General features: G+C 43.4%; 3 protein-coding genes across 7 annotated transcripts in view; 2 read left to right on the forward strand and 1 right to left on the reverse strand.

Moving 5' to 3' along the window:
- The window catches only part of POLR1C (RNA polymerase I and III subunit C), a 46284-nt gene extending 41128 nt beyond the window's left edge, over positions 1–5156 (forward strand). Inside the window, exon 10 of the mRNA XM_030928309.1 lies at positions 4149–5156. The gene's annotated coding sequence lies outside the window, so the exon portion shown is untranslated. The remainder of the gene's footprint in view (positions 1–4148) is intronic.
- XPO5 (exportin 5) overlaps positions 1–19382 on the reverse strand; it is a 55153-nt gene extending 35771 nt beyond the window's left edge. The window contains exons 1-12 of the mRNA XM_010369735.1: positions 19072–19382; positions 16956–17077; positions 15957–16029; positions 14283–14420; positions 13936–14118; positions 12070–12096; positions 10590–10775; positions 9049–9125; positions 4994–5093; positions 3509–3592; positions 2762–2887; positions 1515–1605 (exon numbers count right to left, since the gene is read on the reverse strand). Coding sequence (XP_010368037.1) covers positions 1515–1605; positions 2762–2887; positions 3509–3592; positions 4994–5093; positions 9049–9125; positions 10590–10775; positions 12070–12096; positions 13936–14118; positions 14283–14420; positions 15957–16029; positions 16956–17077; positions 19072–19176 — 1312 coding nt within the window. The 5' untranslated portion in view covers positions 19177–19382. The remainder of the gene's footprint in view (positions 1–1514; positions 1606–2761; positions 2888–3508; positions 3593–4993; positions 5094–9048; positions 9126–10589; positions 10776–12069; positions 12097–13935; positions 14119–14282; positions 14421–15956; positions 16030–16955; positions 17078–19071) is intronic.
- POLH (DNA polymerase eta) overlaps positions 19383–22153 on the forward strand; it is a 35926-nt gene continuing 33155 nt past the window's right edge. For 2 of the 5 annotated variants that reach the window (XM_010369736.2, XM_010369737.2), the window contains exon 1: positions 19383–19753. The gene's annotated coding sequence lies outside the window, so the exon portion shown is untranslated. The remainder of the gene's footprint in view (positions 19754–22153) is intronic. The other 3 variants (XM_030928306.1, XM_030928308.1, XM_030928307.1) reach the window with 2 other exon arrangements.

Raw genomic sequence — 22153 nt, forward strand, 5'->3', positions numbered from 1 at the left:
CCTATAATCCCAGTTACTCGGGAGGGTGAGGCAGGAGAATTGCCTGAACCCCAGAGACAGAGGTTGCAGTGAGCCGAGTGTTTCATTGCACTCCAGCCTGGGCGACAGAGCAAGACTCCGTCTCAAAAAAAAAAACAAAACAAAACAAAAAAACAAAAAACAGGCTGGGCATGGTGGCTTATGCCTGTAATTCCAGCACTTTGGGAAGCCAAGGCAGGTGGATCACGAGGTCAGGAGACTGAAACCATCCTGGCTAACACAGTGAAACCCCGTCTCTACTAAAAACCCAAAAACTAGCTGGGCATGGTGGCATGTGCCTGTAGTCCCAGTTATTCAGCAGGCTGAGGCAGGAGAATCGCTTGAATTCAGGAGGCAGAGGTTGCAGTGAGCCGAGATCGTGCCACTGCACTCCAGCCTGGGCGACAGAGCGAGACTCCATCTCAAAAAAAAAAAAAAAAAAAAAAAAAAAGAAATCAAGTACTAATAAATGTTGTAACACGGATGAATCTTAAAAACATTATGCAAGTGAAAGAAGGCAGCCACAAAGACCACATATGATTCAATTTATATGAAATGTTCAGAATAGGCAAAACAGAGACAGAAAGTAGATTACTGGTTGCCAGGGACTGGGAGAGATGAGGGAATTGGGGGAAGACTTCTGGTGGATACAGGATTTATTTTTGGGGTGACGAAAATATAATCTAAAATTGATTGTAGTGATGCTGCGCAACTCTGTAAAAATACTAAAAATCATTAAATTATATACTATATGTGGGTGAACTGTATGATAAATGAATTTTGTCTCAATAAAGCTGTAAAAAAAAAAGTGGGGGGGGCAGGGCTCTGTGGCTCACACCTGTAATCCCAGCACTTTGGGAGACTGAGGTGGGCAGATGACCTGAGGTCAGGAGTTCGAGACCAGCCTGACCAACATGGAGAAACCTGGTCTCTACTAAAAATACAAAATTAGCCGGGCGTGGTGCATGCCTGTAATCCCAGCTATTTGGGAGGCTGAGGCAGGAGAATCACTTGAAACCAGAAGGTGGAGGTTGTGGTGAGCTGAGATTGTGCCACTGCACTCCAGCCTGGGCAACAAGAGCAAAACTCCATCTCAAAAAAAAAAAAAAAAAGGAAATAAGGCACAGAAAACACAGAACAGAACTAGAATATTAGAATAAAATGGATTTTTCCACTTTTTTGGGTAAAGAAAGAACCATAAGGTAAGATGGTATTTAATCCTAAGTATGAAAAAAAGTCAAGAGCATCTTAAGTATGGTTACTGTCCCTAAACATCAATGTCCAAGTGCTTTGGGGGTTTGTGGTGTAAAACAAAACATTATGCCTGGAATACAGCCCCAGCATTCTTCTGCAATGGGAAACTAGGACTTAATAAGTAGGCTGCTATCCAGATTTGGGGATCTTTCGTAAAAACCCCAAACATCACGCACCATGAATCATAATACTAGATGCCATTCTGAGACTGTTGAGAGAAATCCAAGGCCACCATCACTTACAGTTGAAGAAAGCATTGAAGTCCTCATCGCTATCAAAATCAAATCGAGAATATTCACAGCTAGGGCTGTCTGTTTTAGAAGGAAAGCCCATCTGGAAAGAGAAAGGTAATAGGGGTAGGGGATGAAAATGGACTCACTGAAAGACTGTTTAAGCTTCAGGAGTTCAAGCACTTTTAATTTATTTAAGAGTTAAGGGTTTGCATGAGATATTGTATGATAAATAACCACTTCAGTTCTATCACAGGTCCACAGTTTGTTCCCAGTTCCAGTATTCCTCAGTAGCAGAAAGAGAATACTTTTAGTTGATACCATCCTCCAGGTTCCTCAGGGAGAATTAAATTCTTGAATTCTTTTAGGGTCCCAAGAAAAAATGATAATTAGGTATGTAGTAAGGAAGAAAGAACTGAGAACTACTTGCCTCATATACTGAACACTGAGAATAAACTTGTAAAACTTTGTATGTTTCATTCAAAAAAGTATTGAAGACCAAGGCAGAAAACAAGAACAGAAAACAAGTGTGGCCAGGTGTGGCCTTTTGTTTTAAAAAGGCCTTGTTTACAAAGTCCTTTTGTTTTTAAAAGGACTTTGAATTTCCTTTTGGCTAAAGAAAGGCATCACTTCAAGGGCTAAAATATAGGAAAGTTACTTTGCCTATTCAATCATCATAAAAACAGATAAATAGCAATTCAGGGGTTAAAAAGCAGAATGTATGTATGGTCACTGCTCTTGCCCTAGCACCTAGCCCAATACTCACGATATATAAGTACTCTCATATGGAAGAGCAGTTATAATAACCAGTAAGGACTGATTTCTTCCTGAGGAATAAGAAAATATGTCCAATAAAGGAATCTTAGTGATGAAGAAAGGGCTGTTAATAATGCCAAAGTCTTTTTTATGTTTCCCCCGAGACAGGGTCTCACTCTTATCGTCTAGGCTGGAGTACAGTGGTGTGATCTCAGCTCACTGCAGCCGCAACTTCCCAAGCTCAGGTGATCCTCCCACCTTAGCCTCCCCAGTAGCTGGGGCTACAGGTGCATACCACCATGCTCTGCTAATTTTTTTGTATTTTTAGTAGAGACAAGCTTTTGCCATGTTGCACAGGCTGGTCTTCAACTCCTGGGCTCAAGTGATCCTCCTGCCTCAGCCTTCCATAGAGCTGGGATTATAGGCGTGAGCCACTGTGCCCAGCCTTGAAGTCTTATTATGTGTATACACCTACATTCCACATTTAGATTCCCATTATATACCTTGACCAAGTTAGTCATGGAAGCACGGAGATATTTTGGTATTATTGCTAATAGCAAAGGATCACGGGACAGGATTTCATGCCTGAAGAGGGCTCCCCAAGTCATCTGAGTTGAAGAACGTAGAAACTAAAGAGAAAAAAAGAAAACGTCAGTCTAAGGATTTGGATTTTATATAACCCAGATTATTATTTAGTAGTTATCAACTACATTTTTTCATATAAATAAATCTGTACAATACTTTGAAGCTGTCTCCACTGCAATGTATCAGTAATGACTACCCACTATGGACCACATGTTATTAAGATAGGCTGTGGGTCAAGGAAATTACCTGGAGTGTGGACTGAATTTTACTACTTTCTTTTCTTTGCAATAAAGGATACTGGAATCTCAGAGTGATATTAGAAGGACAAGTTTGAACTGAGTGAAATTAACTTTATAAAACAATTAATCAGACTTTTGTTTTAAAAATCTTTATAACTTTAGTACTAAATCACCTGGGACATACCTCACATGTGACTGAGTACAATCAGAATATTACCTAAAGAGAAAAGCTGCTGACCTAGACAAGTGCATTATTTGGCTCAGGAAGAAGAGCCAATAATTCTCTTAATGAAATGACACTATGGTCACTCCCCAAGGCCTGAAGAGTCACATTTTATACATGATCTACAATAATATTTCAGGACACAGTGCTTGATATTGGTTTACCTAACTGAAATTTTGAGAAGTTACCTGTATAAAGTTTACCTGACTTGGATGGGTTGTGAAAGCAAGAAAAGATTCCAGGTATTTTCCAAAGTTTGCTGGTGTTTCTACATCAGAATCTACACCCTGTCGGAGAAGACCACTATATTAATGGTGTTGATTGAGAAAAGCAGGAGAAGAAAAAGCAGATAAGTAATAAAAACAGATAAATTAAACCCTCAAAAAATTTTGTTTTAAAAGGACTTTGTATTTCCTTTTGGCTAAAGAAGGGTATCACTTCAAGGGCTAAAATATAGGAAAGTTACTTTGCCTACTCAATCATCATCATTAAAACCCATTCTGTGGTCAAATAGTAAAATAAAAAAAATACTCATTTCAGAAATTACAGGAAGAAAAAAAGTCTGTATTACTTCCTCAGACCTTACCTATTCACATCTCTGTGTCCCAGCCCATTATATAACCCCCTCAATAGTTTCTTTTCTTTTCTTTCTGTTTTTTTCTTTTTTGTGAGACGGAGTCTCACTGTGTTGCCCAGGCTGGAGTGCAGTGGTGCGATCTCCATTCACTGCAAGCTCCGACTCCCAGGTTCACACCATTCTCCTGCCTCAGCCTCCCAAAGTGCTGGAATTACAGGCGTGAGCCACTGCACCTGGCCTTTCCTTTTTTTTTTTTTTTTTTTAAGATGAGTCTCACTTTGTTGCTCAGGCTGGAGTGCAGTGGCCCAATCTCTGCTCACTGCAACCTCTACCTCTTGGGTTCAAGCAATTCACCTGCCTCAGCCTCCCAAGTAGCTAGGATAACAGGCATGCAACACCACGTCTGGCTAATTTTTGTATTTTTGGTACAGACAGGGTTTCACCATGTTGGCCAGGTTAGTCTCAAACTCCTGACCTCAGGTGATCTGCCCACCTCAGCCTCCCAAAATGCTGGGATTACAGGCATGAGCCACTGCGCCTGGCCCCCTCAGTGGTTTCTATCTGTGAAACTATCCTCTCTAACCATTTAAACCACCACAAAAAGATATAACATCAATTGCTAATGTCTGTTCCAATGTCCTATCTTCCAACTTATAAGACTGAATATTAAATATTTCTCTAATGGCAGGTTTTCCAGGTCAATCAGACTCAAGTTTTCTTTTGTGATCCAGTAACACACCCCTTAGATTGGGAAAAGCATTCTTTATTTGAGTCCATGTTTTGTGGGCTAACAGAATGTAAAACCATAAAGCACTCAGCAGCTTAAGGTTCTGTAAGTACCAAAATTTACAAGAAACCAACATTGACTTTATGGAATAATAGATGTGGATATCTGATGTTGGTATAGCTATTTTATTGTTAAAATAAATTTAGATCACTCAAACACTATTCTATTAAGATAATTTAATCTACAGAATCATGCAATAACTTGTAGGGCACTGCCCCATCAGGCTAAAATCAACGACATTTGCAACCCCTTATTGAAACATAAGTTTCTAAATGCTCTTCCCAAATGGGCTTGAAACTCTCCAGAAAGCAAGCACTAGCTCACCAGCAATGCACACAGCTGATTGCCCAGCGCACACAACACCTGACAGAGCCTCTTCAGAAAGACATAGTGTTTTTCTACCAAACCTCCTCCATCAGCAGTCCTGTAAGATGAGAGAATTCCTTATATCACCTACAAAATTAAAAAGGCTGTAATAAAAACATCACTTTGTGTCACATTTCTCCAAGTCATTTAGTTAGGTCTGTAATTCAGTAGAATTCCAACAGCTTTGCTAAATCAACAATTTAAAATTTTTTTTAACTTATTTGGTGGCAAAACCTGACCTGAAATGATATAGGACTATTCACACAAACAGCAATTAATAACTATTAGTGTGAACAGCAGCCATATTAGCTGTCTTCTGGAGGAGGAGAGTATCATGTAAAAGGCAAGGGCCTTGGGGTAAACGAGGCCTAGGCTTTAGGAACACTGAAGGACAAGATGGTATTATGGTGTCCAGTGCAATCTCTGGAGTTTGACTGCCTGGGTTGGAATCACAGCTTTATGAACCATGGTTGTGGTGTGGGACCCACAGCACAAATAGAAATGGGACATCACTTAGTATGAGTGTCATGTTCTCTATGGAACTAAGAATGAGACCTAAAAATAGTCACTACCCAAAACACATTATTCATTTAATTAATAGGATACCTTAAAACAGTGCTGCAGTCTCTACAGGGAAGGAAACCATGATAAATGTGTATTAGAATTGGTAGTAACAGATTTTAAGTAAAACACATGTGCCTCACACCTTTTCATTTCTCCTTGGGACCAAAAGTAAACTGTATCAAAAAGATGGTATTGTGGCCGGGCTCGGTGGCTCAAGCCTGTAATCCCAGCACTTTGGGAGGCCGAGGCGGGCGGATCACGAGGTCAGGAGATCGAGACCATCCTGGCTAACACGGTGAAACCCCGTCTCTACTAAAAAATACAAAAAAACTAGCGGGGTGAGGTGGCTGGCGCCTGTAGTCCCAGCTACTCGGGAGGCTGAGAAGGAGAATGGCGTGAACCCGGGAGGCGGAGCTTGCAGTGAGCTGAGATCTGGCCACTACACTCCAGCTTGGGCGACAGAGTGAGACTCTGTCTCAAAAAAAAAAAAAAGATGGTATTGCAACAGATTCAACTACTTACAACATATAGTTCTGCGTGACTTCCTGGTAACAAACACGTTATCAAGAAATGCCTTAATATTTTCTTTCTTTTCTTTCTTTATGAGACAGAATCTTACTGTCACACCTAGGCTGGAGTACAGTGGCTCAAACATGGCTCACTGTAGCCTCTAACTAATGGGCTTCAAGGGATCCTCTCACCGCAGCCTCCTAAGTAGCTGGGACTATGGCGCATGCCACCATACCCAGCTAATTTATTTTGATTTCTTGTAGGGATGAGGTCTTGCCATGTTGCCCAGACTGGTCTTGAACTTCCAGGTCCAAGCAATTCTTCATGGCTTGCCCTCCCAAAGTACAGGGATTACAGGCATGAACCATTGCGTCCGACCTTGCTTTAGAATTTTCTAGAGCAACTGGAAGAAAGTACATGGAAGCCCTAACAGTCATGCATCACTTAATGACTGGGGATGTGTACTGAGAAATGCATCGTTAGGCGATTTCATCACCGTTTGAACATCATAGAGTGTACTTACACAAATTTACACAACAGAAATAGCCTATTACACATCTACGCTATATGGCATAGTCTATTGCTCCTAGGCTACAAACCTCTATAGCATGTTACTGTAGCCAATACTGCAGGCAATTGTAACACGATGGTAAGTATTTGTGTATCTAAATACAGAAAAAGTACAGTAAAAATATGGTATAAATGATAAAAAATGGTATACCTATAGAAGGCACTTACCATGAATGACTGCAGGACTGAAAACTGTACTGGGTGAGCCCAGAGTGAGTGGTGAGTGAATGTGGAAGCCTAGGACATTACTGGACCCTACTGTAGACTTTATAAACACTGTACCCTTAGGCTAAACTAAATGTATTTATTTAGAGATGAAGTCTCACTCTGTTGCCTAAGCAGGAGTGCAGGGGCACAATCCTGGCTTACTGCAACTTTCACCTCCCAGGTTCAAGCGATCTCTTCCCAAGCTTCCCAAGTAGCTAGGACTACAGATGTGTGCCACCACATACAGCTAATTTTTATACTTTTAGTAGAGATGGGGTTTCACCATGTTGGCCAGGCTGGTCTCGAACTCCTGACCTCAGGTGATCCATCTGCTTTGGCCTCCCAACGTGCTGTGATCACAAGTGTGACCCACCGTACCTGGCCCGCTAAATTTATTTTAAAAATTTTCCAGCCAGGCGTGGTGGCTCATGCCTATAATCCCAGCACTTTGGGAGGCTGTGCGGGTAGATCACCTGAGGTCAGGAGTTTGAGACCAGCCTGACCAACAGGGAGAAACCCTGTCTCTACTAAAAATACAAAATTAGCTGGGTATGGTGCAGCATGCCTGTAATCCCAGCTACTTGGGAGGCTGAGGCAGGAGAATTGCTTGAACCCAGGAGGCAGAGGTTGCAGTGAGCCGAGATCGCATCATTGCACCCCAGCCTGGCCAACAAGAGCAAAACTCTGTCCTGCCCCCGCCAAAAAAACACTTCCTTTCTTCAATAATGAATTAACTTTAGCTTAGCTCACTGTAACTTTTTAACCTTATAAACTTTTTAAAACTATTTTTTTGAGACAAGGTCTCAGTCTGTTGCCCAGGCTGAAGTGCAGTGGCACTATCATGGTTCACGGTTGCCTGGACCTCCCGGCTCTAGTGATCTTCCCACCTAAGCCTTCTGAGTAGCTGGGACTACAAGTGCACATACCACCACACCCGACTAATTTCTGTATTTTTTTGTACAGATGGATTCCCGCCATATTGCTCAGGTTGGTCTTAAACTCCGGTCTTAAACTCCTAACTTAATCAATCCTTCCACCTTGGCCTCCCCAAGTGCTGAGGTTACAAATATTAGCTACCACATTTGGTCATTACTGCTTTCTTTTCTTTTTTTTTTTTTGCGACAGTCTCACTTCGTTGCCCAGGCTGGAGTGCAGTGGCGTGATCTTGGCTCACAGCAACCTCTGCCTCCCAGGTTCAAGATATTCTCCTGCCTCAGCCTCCTGAGTAGCTGGAATTACAGGCGTGCACCACCACGCTTGGCTAATTTTTGTATTTTTAGTAGAGATGGGGTTTCACCATGTTGGCCAGGCTGGTTTTATTTTTTTTTTTTTTTTTTTTTTTTTTTTTTTTTTTTTGAGACGGAGTCTTGCTCTGCTACCCAGGCTGGAGTGCAGTGGCCGGCTCTCAGCTCACTGCAAGCTCCGCCTCCCGGGTTCACGCCATTCTCCTGTCTCAGCCTCCCGAGTAGCTGGGACTACAGGCGCCCGCCTCGTCGCCCGGCTAGTTTTTTTGTATTTTTTAGTAGAGACGGGGTTTCACCGTATTAGCCAGGATGGTCTCGATCTCCTGACCTCATGATCCGCCCGTCTCGGCCTCCCAAAGTGCTGGGATTACAGGCTTGAGCCACCGCGCCCGGCCCAGGCTGGTTTTAAACTCCTGGCCTCAAGTGATCCACCTGCCTTGGCCTCCCAAAGTGCTGGGATTACAGGTGTAAGTCACCACATCCGGCCAATGCCTCATTTTCTTATCCAAAAACACTGTCGATTGACAGCATTTAAATAAGAACTTAAGGTGGGCACAGGGGCTCACGCCTGTAATCCCAGCACTTTGGGAGACTGAGACAGGTAGACCACCTGAGGTCAGGAGTTCGAGACCAGCGTGGTCAACATGGCAAAATCCTATCTCTACTAAAAATAGAAAAATTCACCAGGCATGGTGGCGCACCTATAATCCCAGCTACTTGGGAGGCTGAGGCAAGAGAACTGCTTGATCCCAGGAGACCGGGGTTGTGATGAGCCGAGATTGCACCACTGCACTCCAGCCTGGGTAACAGAGTGAGATCCATCTCAAAAAAAACAAAAACAAAACTTCAGATATAGCCAAAGAAAATAGAAAAATGACAAAGAAATTAGAAAACACATTGCAAAGTAAAGATACTCACTGTGCAGCGGAGAGTATATAATGCATGGCAACATCTCCAAATAAGACCATCAAGGGCTTCCGGTCTTCCAACTTGCCCTAGACCCAGTTTTAGGGAAACATAGTCATATAAACCATACTTCAAAGTACCGACATCTTCTATAAGTATATAATCAAATAAATCGACTTCATAATTTCTTATATACCGCAGGGTTTAGTGAAACACTAGAAAGAAGCTCAATTCTTTAAAACAAAATCTGGATAAACTTACATATTTTTTCTCAAAACTATCAGTTTAGTGAAGAAGCATAAACTTACATTTTTAAATGTGTTAGGCAGGCCAAGCGCAGTGGCTCATGCCTGTAATCCCAGCACTTTGGCAGGATGAGGCAGGCGGATCACCTGAGATTAGGAGTTCGAGACCAGCCTGGCAAACATGGTGAAACCCCATATCTACTAAAGATACAAAAATCAGGCCAGGCGCTGTGACTCACACCTGTAATCCTAGCGCTTTGGGAGGCCAAAGCAGGTGGATCACGAGGTCAAAAGTTCAAGACCAGCCTGGCCAACATAGTGAAACCCCGTCTCTACTGAACAATACAAAAATTAGCTGGGTGTGGCGGCACACACCTGTAATCCCAGCTACTCAGGAGGCTGAGGCAGGAGAATTGCTTGAACCCAGGAGGCGGAGGTTGCAGTAAGCCAAGATTGCGCCACTGCACTCCAGCCTAGACAACAGAACAAGACTGTGCCTCAACAAATAAATAAATAAATAAATAAATAAATAAATAAATAAATAAATAAATAAATGTGTTGGGCAATAATGCTGATATGACAGCAAAGTAAATTACATTTGTAGATAATATTCCCATGGAGAAAAGAGTCATGGTTCCATTGGTTAGCCAAGACAGATATAAGCTGGGCGCCAAGACAGATATAAGCTCACGCCTATAATCCCAGCACTTTAAGAGGCTGAGGAGGGCAGATCACTTGAGGTCAGGAGTTCGAGACCAGCCTGGCTAACGTGGCGAAGCTCCGTCTCTACTGAAAAATACAAAAATTAGTCGGGCATGGTGGCATGCGCCTACAGTCCCAGCTACTCGGGAGGCAGAAGTGAGAGAATCGCTTGAACCTGGGAGGCGGACATTGCAGTGAGCCAACATCATGCAACTGCACTCCAGCCTGGGTGACAGAGCAAGACTATCTCAATTAAAAAAAAAAAAAAGATAGCTATAAACCCAGTGTAGCCACCATCCAAGATTCCTTGACATTCATCAAGCGAGTTTTAAACTTAAACATTTACTTTTATCTATTAACTGTAAACTGCCAAGTATCATGGCTGTTTCGAGAACCATGTAGCCTGACAAATCTCCATATTCTGCCAAAGGATCCCTTGAATATTGGCAAACTCCTGTCCAAGGGAGTTGGAAGCAGGCAGTAAGTTGGCCCCAAGGAAAAAAACCCAAACCTTTAAATGACTGTGTGCCACAACATGCAATTAAACACATACACAGCCTACTTCTGAGACTCTGAGGATAAATCAGTTTGAAGTGGTTAACTTACTTTTCTGCTGACTGCAATGAGAAGACACTCAGCGGCTCCCAACTGAAGTTCCTGTTCATTCAACAGCAAACACAGTATCTCCAGGAGTTTACAGTTTTCAGCAGTGATGTGACTCATAGACACCCAGTCAATATAGCCTGCTAGAGTATTCAGTGCTGCAACTCCTACTCGACAGTTTGCTTGCGCCTACCAGAAAAGAAATAACTTTGGACCATGAAGTCCTCAGTAAAAGGTATCTGTGGTTGTAACTGAACTCCCATTTTCTAATTCTAAGAAAATTATTTTTTAAGTATATACTCATGTCAGTCACAGGTAGGGAACACAATCACTTCTCAAACAATGGCATTCTCAATATCCATCGATAAGACCATAGTGGCATGTGTGGCCATTTTATCTTTTTTACAAAACTCCAAATCTTATCATTTTACTTCCCAAGGCTGGGTGCAGTGGCACACACCTGTAATCCCAGCACTTTGGGAAGCCAAGGTGGGTGGATCAACTGAGCCCAGGAGTTCAAGACCAGCCTGGGCAACATGGCAAAATGTAGTGTCTATTTAAAAAAAAAAAGAAAAAAAGAAAAAAATATCCAAACCAAAGAAAATACAAAAATTAGTCAGGCATGATGGTGTGTGTCTATAGTCCCAGCTACTCATGAGGCTGAGGTAAGGCTCACTTGAACCCTGGAGGCTGAAGCTGCAGTGAGCCATGTATGAGTCACTATACTCTAGCCTGGGTAACAAAGTAAGACCCTGTGTCAAAAAAAAAAAAGTTTTTTTTTAAATTCCCTTCCACCATAGCTCAGGGATCAAATACAAAACAAAGGACAAGCTGGGCGCAGTGGCTCATGCCTGTAATCCCAGCACTCTGGGAGGCTGAAGCGGGCAGATCACGAGGTTAGGAGATCGAGACCATCCTGGCTAACATGGTGAAACCCCATCTCTATTAAAAATACAAAAAAATTAGCCGGGCATGGTGGTGGGCGCCTGCAGTCCCAGCTATTGGAGAATGGCATGAACCTGGGAGGCGGAGCTTGCAGTGAGCTGAGATCGCACCACAGGACTACAGCCTGGGTGACAGAGCGAGACTCCATCTCAAAAAAAAAAAAAAGGACAGATGCAGTGGCCCATAGTCACATTGGGAGGTCGAGGCTGGAGGATCACTTGAAGCCAGGAGTTTGAGACCAGCCTGGGCAACACACTGAGACCCTGTTTCTATAAAAAGTATTAGCTGGGCATGGTGGTGTGCAACTATATTCCCAGCTACTCATGAAGTTGAGGTGAGAGGATCACTTGAGCTGGGGAGGTCATAAGTGCAGTAAGCTGAGACCACACAACTGCACTCCAGCCTAGGCAACAGACTAAAATCCTGTCTCCAAAACAACACAACAGAAGCAAGGCTGAGGTCACCATCCACTAGGTGCACGTATCCCCTCACCTGAAAGGTTCAAAGGTCTCCTTCGAACTTTACAAAGAGCTCTTACCTTTGACTCCTGAGAAGTATCTGTCTTCTGAAAGGAAGTATAAAGATCCAGTGTTTTTAATGAGCAAAAGGCCACATAACTTTCTACCCGCCCCCATCAATGCCCTTGAATAATGATTCTTAAATATATGCAATTTTTAATCTTGGAAAATAACACAACTTTACTAAGAATGCATAACTGACATTCCCCTAGGGAGAACAAGTCAGAAGCATAATTAAATGAATACAATTTATGATCATGTATGTATGGCATAAGTATATGAAAACCATGTACTCAAAAATACTGGATGTTGGCTGAGCATGGTGGCTCACACCTGTAAATCCCAGCAGTCTGGGAGGCCAAGGCGGGTGGATCACCTGAGGCCAGGAGTTTGAGACCAGCCTGGCCAACATGGTGAAACTCCATCTCTACTAAAATTACAAAAATTAGCTGGGCGTGGTGGCGCATGGCTGTAATCCTAACTACTTGGGAAGCTGAGGCGGGAGAATCACTTGAACCTGGGAGGCAGAGGTTGCAGTAAACCGAGATGGCACTCCAACCTGGGCAACAAAAGTGAAACTCTGTCTCAAAAAATATGTGTGTGTGTGTGTGTGTGTGTGTGTATATATATGTGTGTATATATATATACACACAATGTTAAATACATTAAAATAGTGTCTATTCAGTGAATACACAAATATGGTTTATTTTTATTCTCGTATTTGAAATCCATACAAAGGCACATAATGTTAACTTACAAGCATATAAAATTAGGCCAGGCGTGGTGGCTCACGCGTACAATCCCAGCACTTTGGGAGACCAAGGCAGGTGGATTATTTGAGGTCAGGAGTTCAAGACCAGCCTGACTAACATGGTGAAACTCCATCTCTACTAAAATACAAAAATCAGACAGGCATGGTGGCATGCGCCTGTAATCTAAGCTACTTGGGAGGCTAAGGCAGGATAATCGCTTGCACCCAGGAGGCGGAGGTTGCAGTGAGCTGAGATTGTGCCATTGCAGTCCAGCCAGGGTGACAGAGTGAGACTTCCTCTCCAAAAAATTAAATAAATAAATTGTATTTTCTTTCTTTCTCTTTCTTTCTTTTTTTCGTTTTGAGATGGAGTCTCACTCTGTCACCCAGGCTGGAGTGCAGTGGCGAGATCTGGCTCACTGCAAGCTCCGCCCCCTGGGTTCAAGCCATTCTCCTGCCTCAGCCTCCTGAGTAGCTGGGACTACAGGCAACCGCCATCACAGCCGGCTAATTTTTTTGTATTTTTAGTAGAGACGGGGTTTCACCACGTTCGCCAGGATGGTCTCGATCTCCTGACCTTGTGATCCGCCTGCCTTGGCCTCTCAAAGTGCTGGGATTACAGGCGTGAGCCACCACACCCGGCCTCAAAAATTAGTATTTTCATAAGGAACTTCTGAAAATAAAATTAAGAATAACACCTAGGGCTGGGCGCAGTAGCTCACACCTGTAATCCCAGCACTTTGGGAGAGCCAGGTGGGTAGACCAGGAGGTCAGGAGTTTGAGACCAGCCTTGCTAACACGGTGAAACTCTATCTCTACTAAAAATACAAAAATTAGCTGGGCGTGGTGGCATATGCCTGTAGTCCCAGCTACTTGGGAGGCTGAAGCAGGAGAATCTCTTGAATCCAAGAGGTGGAGGTTGCAGTAAGCCGAGATCCCTCTCTCTCTTTTCTTTTCTTTTTAAAAAAAAAGAACGAAAATGAGCTCTAGCTTTTATGTCATTTCCTAGATTTTTACTTTTTTGCTTATAAAATAGGCTTTCATTTTGCTGACTTAGACACCCTAGTTCCTTACTGTAAGATTAATCAAAAACATACTGGAAAATACAAATTTTATAGGTAGGGGTATCCCTTACCACTTGCTGGTACTTGTTTACATTTTCTTGAAGTGTGTTAAGCAGAAAACTGAAGATCCTTTCCATGTTCTGGGTTAATGTTTGCTGGATGTCCCTTCTTCTTTGAGGGGGAAGTGTCTGAAAAGTCACTACATCTTCTGCGAGTCGCAAAAGGATAAACATCACCAATTCTGTCTGTGTCTCCTACACCAACAGAAATAAGCTAGTTAAAAACTAAAATATCTTTTCATTTTATGTATATCCAAGGGCTATTTTCTGTTGCCAAAAAAAACCACAAACAAAATCAAACAACCCTGAAGTTTGTTCCAAGGAAAAGTATATCAAACTGATATAGTTGTGTTTCATACCCCTTGTTTGGAAAGAATGTCCAATTCTATTAGCATGTCAGGCCAATGCTGTGGCCACTCTCGCTTGATCATTTCTACTACAATTCGAGACAGAGCATCTTTAATATGGTTCTCTTCTTCCAAAATGTTCAATGTTCCCTGAAAAAGAACAAGAGATATTAAGAGATATGCAAAACAGGATTCCAGAATTCCAGAAAAAAGCTGGGCTGTAGAGTTGTACAAAATTTATCAGCAGGCCTACTTTTAAACCAAACAGAACAAACGAACCTGTTCTTCGTGCCTGAGTCACTTGTCCTGCATTCTCGCTAATCATTCTTCCACTTAAAGGTTAAGTGAGGGTTGCATCACCTAATAAAAAGGCTGTCATATCGAGAGCTACGATGACATCATTATTCTTTACAAAATGAAAAGATTCTCATATTGACTGTTTCAGTTTGCAGAAGGCCAGGGAGGAAGAGTATAGAAATAAGGAGTATAGTGAGTAGCTGGTAAAATGGAAGGGTATGAAGGAGCAAATGAATATTTTACCAATAGTTCTAATACTAGAAAACGCAGAAGTATTAGAAGATACAGATTCCATCTTTCATGTCTTTTATTTAAAAAAAAAAACAAGAAAGAAAAAAGGCTACAATTTTGAACATGTTTAAAGCCACATACTCTGTTTTGTGTTTAAAGAGACAGTCATCCAGTCATCACACCTGTAATCTCAGTATTTTGGAAAGCTAAGGTGGGAGGATTGCTTGAGGCCAGGGGTTTGAGACCAGACTAGCCTGGGAAACAGAGTGAGACCCTGTCTCTTTAAAGACAAAAACAAAATTAGCTGGGCATGGTACCACATGCCTATAATCCCAGCTACTTGGGAGACTAAAGCGAGATCACTTGAGCCCAGGAGTTCAAGGCTGTAGTGAGCTATGATCATGCTAATGCAATCTAGCCTGAGCAACAGAGACCCTGTCTCAAAAAAAAAAGAAAAAGTCATATTCTAATACTTGAAACAAGTTCATCCCGCATACTTAAAATTCTGCATCTTTTTCATCATTAGTATCACACAGTAGTTGTTCAGAATAAAAGAAAATAAAATAGACAGTGTTTCGATCTGATTTAGATCTAAGAATCTTATTGATTTGTTGAAAATATTTAATCCTCTCTGCCCTGTCTTTATAATTTAAAAAAATAGAAGTCAATACATAAGAGTGATTAATTAAACCTAGTAAGAGACATATGCTGAATTATTCTGTTTTCTTTTCTTTTTCTTTTTTTTTTGAGATAGAGTCTTGCTCTGTTGCACAGGTTGGAGTGCCATGGCACCATCGCAGCTTACTACAGCCTGGACCTCCTGGGCTCAGGCAATCCTCCCACCTCAGCCTCCTGAGTAGCTGGGACCACAGGCATGCGCCACCACGCTCAGCTAATTTTTGTATTTTTGGTAGAGATGGGGTCTCACTGCATTGCCCAAGCTGCTCTCGAATTCTTAGACGCAGGTGATCCTCCTACCTCGGCTTCCCAAAGCGCTGGAATTACAGTTGTGAGTCACTGTGCCTGGCCTGAATTATGATTTCTTGTGCTGTCTGACCTATTTAGAACCAATGAATTTTTACACAAACTCTCTATTGAAGAAGTCACGCTTTGCCTAAACTACCTTGGAAACATGCCTCCCAACCACCCATTCCTTACATTTGCAATCAGCTCCATGACACTGTTCTTCAGATAGACCTTCTCCAATCGAGACATGCCGTTCCACCGAAACCTGGCCACCAAAATGCATAAAGTCAATAGAACCACTTTAGAAGTCTTGCCTTTACAAGAGAATAGCACTGATTTCTACATTTGATTACACTGGAGATTTCATTAAGAAATTATACTTTTGATTTTGGACCCGTCAACAAATGGACAAAAATGATCTACATTTAACCAAAATACTAACAGAAAAATTCTTGGGAAAAGGTTTTATATATGCAGTGGTCCATTAACTGGAATCTGCACAAGATTTGTACCACACATCAGCTTCTCCTCATGATTTTATTGATGGGCCAAAATTGAATATACATCTAAGTCAACTCCAACAACGTACTCCAACAAGTGCAAGCAATGTACTTACTTTTCAGAAAACGCAATTTTGACATCACTCATTTTCTGTGCTGGCTTACAAAATAATTTCAGAAAAACTATGGCTAAGTCTTAAAGGCTACCTCTTCTGGCAGGTGTTGAGGGTAGGACAATCAAGTTAGGAGGGGTTTTCAGTTATTCTCATATAATTCTACTTTGGATGTACTACCCAGAGAAAGCACACAAACTCAGAAAGAGAGAGAGAAAAAAGAAAGCCCCAGTGCCTAATGAGAGATTTACTGACCTATACATTGCATTACTCTAAAAAGGCTTCGAGGGCTACTGGCACATAGTCAGAGCTCAGTGGGTGTATTGGCTAAATGGGAGGTAATAATTGTTGAATGGGTAATATGTACCACACACTTCACATGGATGAAGAAACTGAAGAAAAGAAAGGTTAAATCTTCAATGAGAGCTCCTGTGAGGTTCTGATAACATCTAGAGGATCATTCCTTTCTTCTTGGAGATTGCTCTTCTCTGCTCACCCAAACAGCATCTCTATAGGTTATATAAGATATAAAAATCTGTTCTCTCAGACTTCGGTGGTAATGTCCAAGAGCTCCTTACTTGACAACGTGTTCCAGGATCTGAAGGCCAAAATGTCTGACGATGGCAATTTGTGTTTTCTCAGCCAACCTCAAGCCACAGGGGACACAGATAGGACACTTTTCTTTAAATTCTTCACAAAACTGAAAGAAGAAAAGTTAGTGTTTCCTTTGGAGGGCTGAGAGAATACGGACTAAAAGAATTTCATCTTAAGAAACTCCAACCAGGGCCACACCTGTCCCAGGACTCTGGGAGGCCAAGATGGGTGGACAACTTGAGTTTAGGAGTTTGAGACTAGCCTAGGCAACATGGCGAAACCCCATCTCTACTAAACATATATATATATATATATATTTTGAGACAGAGTCTCACTCTGCCGCCCAGGCTGGAGTGCAATGGCATGATCTCGGCTCACTGCAACCTCTGCCCCCCAGGTTCAAGCAATTCTCCTGCCTCGGCCTCCCAAAATGCTGGGATTACAGGTGTGAGCCACCATGTCCGGCCTAAAAATATTTTTAAAAATTAGTCAGGCATGGTGGCAGGCGCCTATAGTCCCAGCTACTACTCAGGAGGCTGAAGTAGTGGGAGAATCACCTGAGCTCGGGAAGTCAAGGCTGGAGTGAGCCAAGATCTCGCCACTGCACGCCACCCTGAACAACCAGAGTGAGACCCTATCTCAAAAGGAAATTCCAACCTAAGCTGTACGTTTAAGTTGCAAAACCTAGCTCAATATTATATGGATCTCCAAGCACAGTTGTTTTTAAAATATATATTTAATATACAAATATAAATATAAAAATTATAAAATGTTATATATATATATAACATTTCTTCCAAGTGGTGTCCACTCTATTTTATGTATATATATCATATATATATTATCAGTAAAGAACTGATAAACATTTCTTCCAGTGTGATGGTTCCAGATTTTTTCATGCTGTGGCCAACAGTAGCCCTACTAGTGTTGGAAAGAAATGGACCCAAAGGAATAAGAAATTTTTTGTTAGAGACATTCCCCGATGTACATAGGGGTGAAATAACAATTTCTAGGGTTTCTTTTAAAAACCTTCGAGGCAGGGAGAGAGGACAGGCGGTGGAAAAAGCAAATGTGGTAAAATCTTTAATTGCTGAATTTAGGTGACAGGAACATGCAGAATCACTGTCGTATTCTCCCCACTTTTGTGTCTACTTTATTAATAATAAAAACCAAACTAATAGAAGCCAGCTGTTTCTGACTCCAAACACTGTGGCATACATACACGTATTGTAACATTTCCTCCAAGTGGTGGTCACTCTCTTTTTTGAAGTTAACATCACTTTAAAAATGTACAGCACAATTATTTTCTCCTAAATGGCCATTTCTCACAGCCCACACACGTTGTTTTGTGGGTAAGTAAGCTTGAATTGTATTAGGACCCTCAAACTGCAACATAAGTCAGTCAGCCCCAAGAGCAAAGCATTCGGGTCTCAAGCAAACTACTTTCAGGAAACCAAACTGCCCTTGTTAAAATGCAAAGTAAGTGGTAGAAGTTATCTTTGCGCAAAATAGCCTAAAAATATCACATTCAAAAACATGGGAGAAGTAGAGGTGCGAGAATTTCCTCAGAAAATGTCCAAGACACAAACGAAAGTTAGCGAGAGATGTTAAAGGATATAAGCATAAGGGTACTAGAGGGGCTGGAGCTCGGTCAATTCGGGTCAGAGGAGTGAGCCAGCAAGAAAACGTTTAGTGCAAGGGAGACCATAAAGAATGAAGCTGGTGTTGGGGGCGGGATCTACACGTGCGCCTCGGGAAGGCGAGGGGATGTCGGGTTTGGGGAACGAAAATGGGCAAGGGTAGTGCTGCGAACAAGAGTGCAAAGAGAGGACAGGGGGAGGAGAGGGCTGTGGGAAGCGGCGGCGAGATGAGAAGCAGCTAGGGACCGGAGCGTCCCAGGCAAAGGACAGGAACGGCGAGTAGAGAAGGCGGGGGTTTGGGAGAGGCGCGGAGGGCCGCGAAGGGAAGGTCCCGAAGAGTTGGGAAAGGAGGTCCAGGGGCCGCGTGGGCGGGAGACTACCCCAGTTACAGGCGGCACCGGAGCTGCTGGGGCTGGGAGAGGGTGTCGGGACCGCCCCAGGACGCCAGGACCCCAAATACCTTGAGGGCTTCCAGCCGGTAGCGCTGGGTGGAGTTGGGGTCCATCATGACCGTCACCGCTTTCACCAGCTGCTCGCACAGCGCGTTTACTTGATCCATCGCCATGCCTAGCGCCACGCGCCGACAGCGCACACCACTGCAGTCCCGGGACCACGAGGAACGACAGCTCCCTCGGCGAGACCACCCGTTGGTACCGGGCCGCGGCTGGCAGGCGGGGGTGGGAAGCTGGAGGAGGAGCGTGAGCAGCAGCTCGCGCTGGGAAGAAGCCGGCGCTGCGCACGCGCCTGGCCCACCACTGCGCACGCGCCCGCGGAAGTGGCGGCTCCCGGGTGAAGGTTGAGCCTGGATGGGCGGGGCGGGAAGCGGAAGGGCAGCGGTGCGCAGCCGCGTCAACGGCCCTTCAAAGCGCGCGCGCTGTCTGACCTCAGTCTGGCAGCTTCGTAGTTGGGCGTGACGCTCGCGACTTTTCGCTGCTGGGGGCGGTTGCCCGGGCAAGATCCTTTACGACCCTTTCTCGGTTTCTCCGTCGTCACAGCGAATAAATCTCGCTCGAAACTCACGGGACCGCTCCCAGAAAGGCGAAAAGATATTCAAGAGCCCTTCCGTTTTCCTTCCAGTGGACCCCGAGCCCAGCATTTGCGGCATCCGCTGCTGGCAGTTTTGCCAGTTGTTTGTTACCTTGGTAAGAAAATTTAGAACCGTTCGCTGTCAATGTGTTCAGACTTTCTATGTTGCCTTGGCTATTGGTTTTATAATGTAGCAGTGACTGGGCCAACGTTACGTGAAATATAAATCATGCTAACAGAGATAAGGCCCTGGTACTGTCCTCTAAGATTTTTCTTGTAGAAAAAAGTATGTTTTTCTCTGTAGTTCTTAAACCTCTCTCTTGGAATTATTTTCCTGGATGTATTATTACCTGGTGGGCACTAAACTTGTTTTTTGCGGATTGGGGTAACTCGAGATGTTAAAGGGAATAATTGCAATTAGTGAAGGTTTGTGCAGTTTTGATAGTCGGCCAAGTGCTATATGTAAGATTTCAAAGTAGTGTAATCCTTATCCAAAAGCATGGCTTGGGCAGAAAGTCTGCTTCGTTTTCCATCTTTATGAAGCTGTTGGCCGGGCGCGGTGGCTCACGCCTGTAATCCCAGTACTTTGGGAGGCCGAGGCGGGCAGATCACCTGAGGTCAGGAGTTCGAGACCAGCCTGGAGTTTCGCCAACATGATGAAACGCCATCTCTACTAAAAATACAAAAAATTATTTTTGCATTTTTAGTATTTTTGTACAGGCGTGGCGGCGCGCGCCTGTAATCCCAGCTACTCGGGAGGTTGAGATGGGAGAATCGCTTGAACCCAGGAGGCGGAGGTTTCAGTGAGACTAGATGGAGCCATTGCACTCCAGCCTGGGCGACAGAGCGAAACTCCGTCTCAAAAATAAATAAAGCTCTTGCTTTCTGGAGTAAATACATAAACGGAAAACCTCAAAAGTTTTATTATCTGTTAAAGTCTGCATATCTGTTTTTGTGATTGTGTGCTTAGTAAATTGTTTCCTGAACTTAAATCACTGCTTCCTATTCCTGCTCCACTTCTGGTATTTGGATCTAATATGGTGCTTAGCCTGTGGTTTTTTTTTTTTGTGTACAATACTATTCGTTGGCTCAGTCTATTCCAGTACTACAGAAAAGCCACTTCAAAGTAAAGGGATTTCTGGCATGTTATGGTTTTAACTTGTAAATGTTTAAAGTATCACATTCTGCCTGTTTTAGGCGAGTGGTCGATTGGAATTTATAAGGAATTAATGCTTTGACTACTGTGATTTTAATTATTTTTCTTTCCACTCACCCTCCTGCTTTGCAGTTGTAAGACGTTGTTTTTCAAGGTGGATGTTAGTTTTTGAAATAACTTTTTTTAGAATACAGTTGGGTGCTCACTCAACTGTATAACCTGTGTTTCTCGTATTTAAATCATGGATTGCTGGTGTTTCGATTGTCTTATATAGATCTTGGCTCCCAAACTGCTGCATATTGGAATTACCTGGAGAGCTTTTAAAAATCCCCGTCCAGGCGCAGTGGCTCACGCCTGTAATCCCAGCACTTTGTGGGGCAGAGGCGGGCGGATCACGAGGTCAGGAGATAGAGACCATCCTGATCGAGACCATTTCACCTAACACGGTGAAACCCCATCTCTACTAAAAATACGAAAAATTAGCCGGGCGTGGTGGCACGCGCATGTAGTCCCCGCTACTGGGGGAGCTGAGGCAGAGGAATCGCTTGAATCTGGAGGTGGAGGTTGCAGTGAGCTGAGATCTCGCCACTGCACTCCAGCCTGGGTGACAGACCGAGACTATGTCTAGGAAAAAAACAAAACAAAAATCCCCATGCCAGGCCGAGCGTGGTGGCTCATGCGTGTAATCCCAGCACTCGGGGAGGCCGAGGTGGGTGGATCGTCTGAGGTCAGGAGTTCGAGACCAGCCTGGCCAACATTGTGAAACCCCGTCTCTACTCAAAATACAAAAATTAGCCGGGCGTAGTGGCATGCGCCTGTAGTCTCAGCTGCTTGGGAGGCTGAGGCACGAGAATCACTTGAACCCGGGAGACGGAGGTTGCAGTGAGCCGAGACTGTGCCATTGCACTCCCACCTGTGCAACAAGAGCAAAACTCTATCTCAAAAACAACAACAACAAAAGAAAAAAAGAAAAAAACCCATGCCCAGGTCATACCCATACCGATTAAGTTAGTATATACAGTTGTGGAAGTCAAATATCAATAGTATTTAAAGCAGCCTGACCAACATGGCAAAACCCCATCTCTACTAAAAATACAAAAAGGCCGAGCGGGGTGGTGCGCACATGTGTAATCCCAGCTACTCGGGAGGCTGAGGCAGGAGAATGGCCTGAACCCGGGAGGCGGAGATTGCAGTGAACCGAGATTGTGCCACTGCACTCCAGCCTGGGCGGCAGAGCGAGACTCTGTCTCAAAAAAAAAAAAAAAAAAAAAAAAAAAAAGGAAAGATTCCCAGGTGATTTTAATGTATAGCAAATTTTGGGAGCCACTACTTTATATTTCTTCTTCCAGATTACTAAAAA

This window comes from Rhinopithecus roxellana, chromosome 4, assembly GCF_007565055.1.
Source record: "Rhinopithecus roxellana isolate Shanxi Qingling chromosome 4, ASM756505v1, whole genome shotgun sequence".
Classification (NCBI taxonomy): Eukaryota; Metazoa; Chordata; class Mammalia; order Primates; family Cercopithecidae; genus Rhinopithecus; species Rhinopithecus roxellana.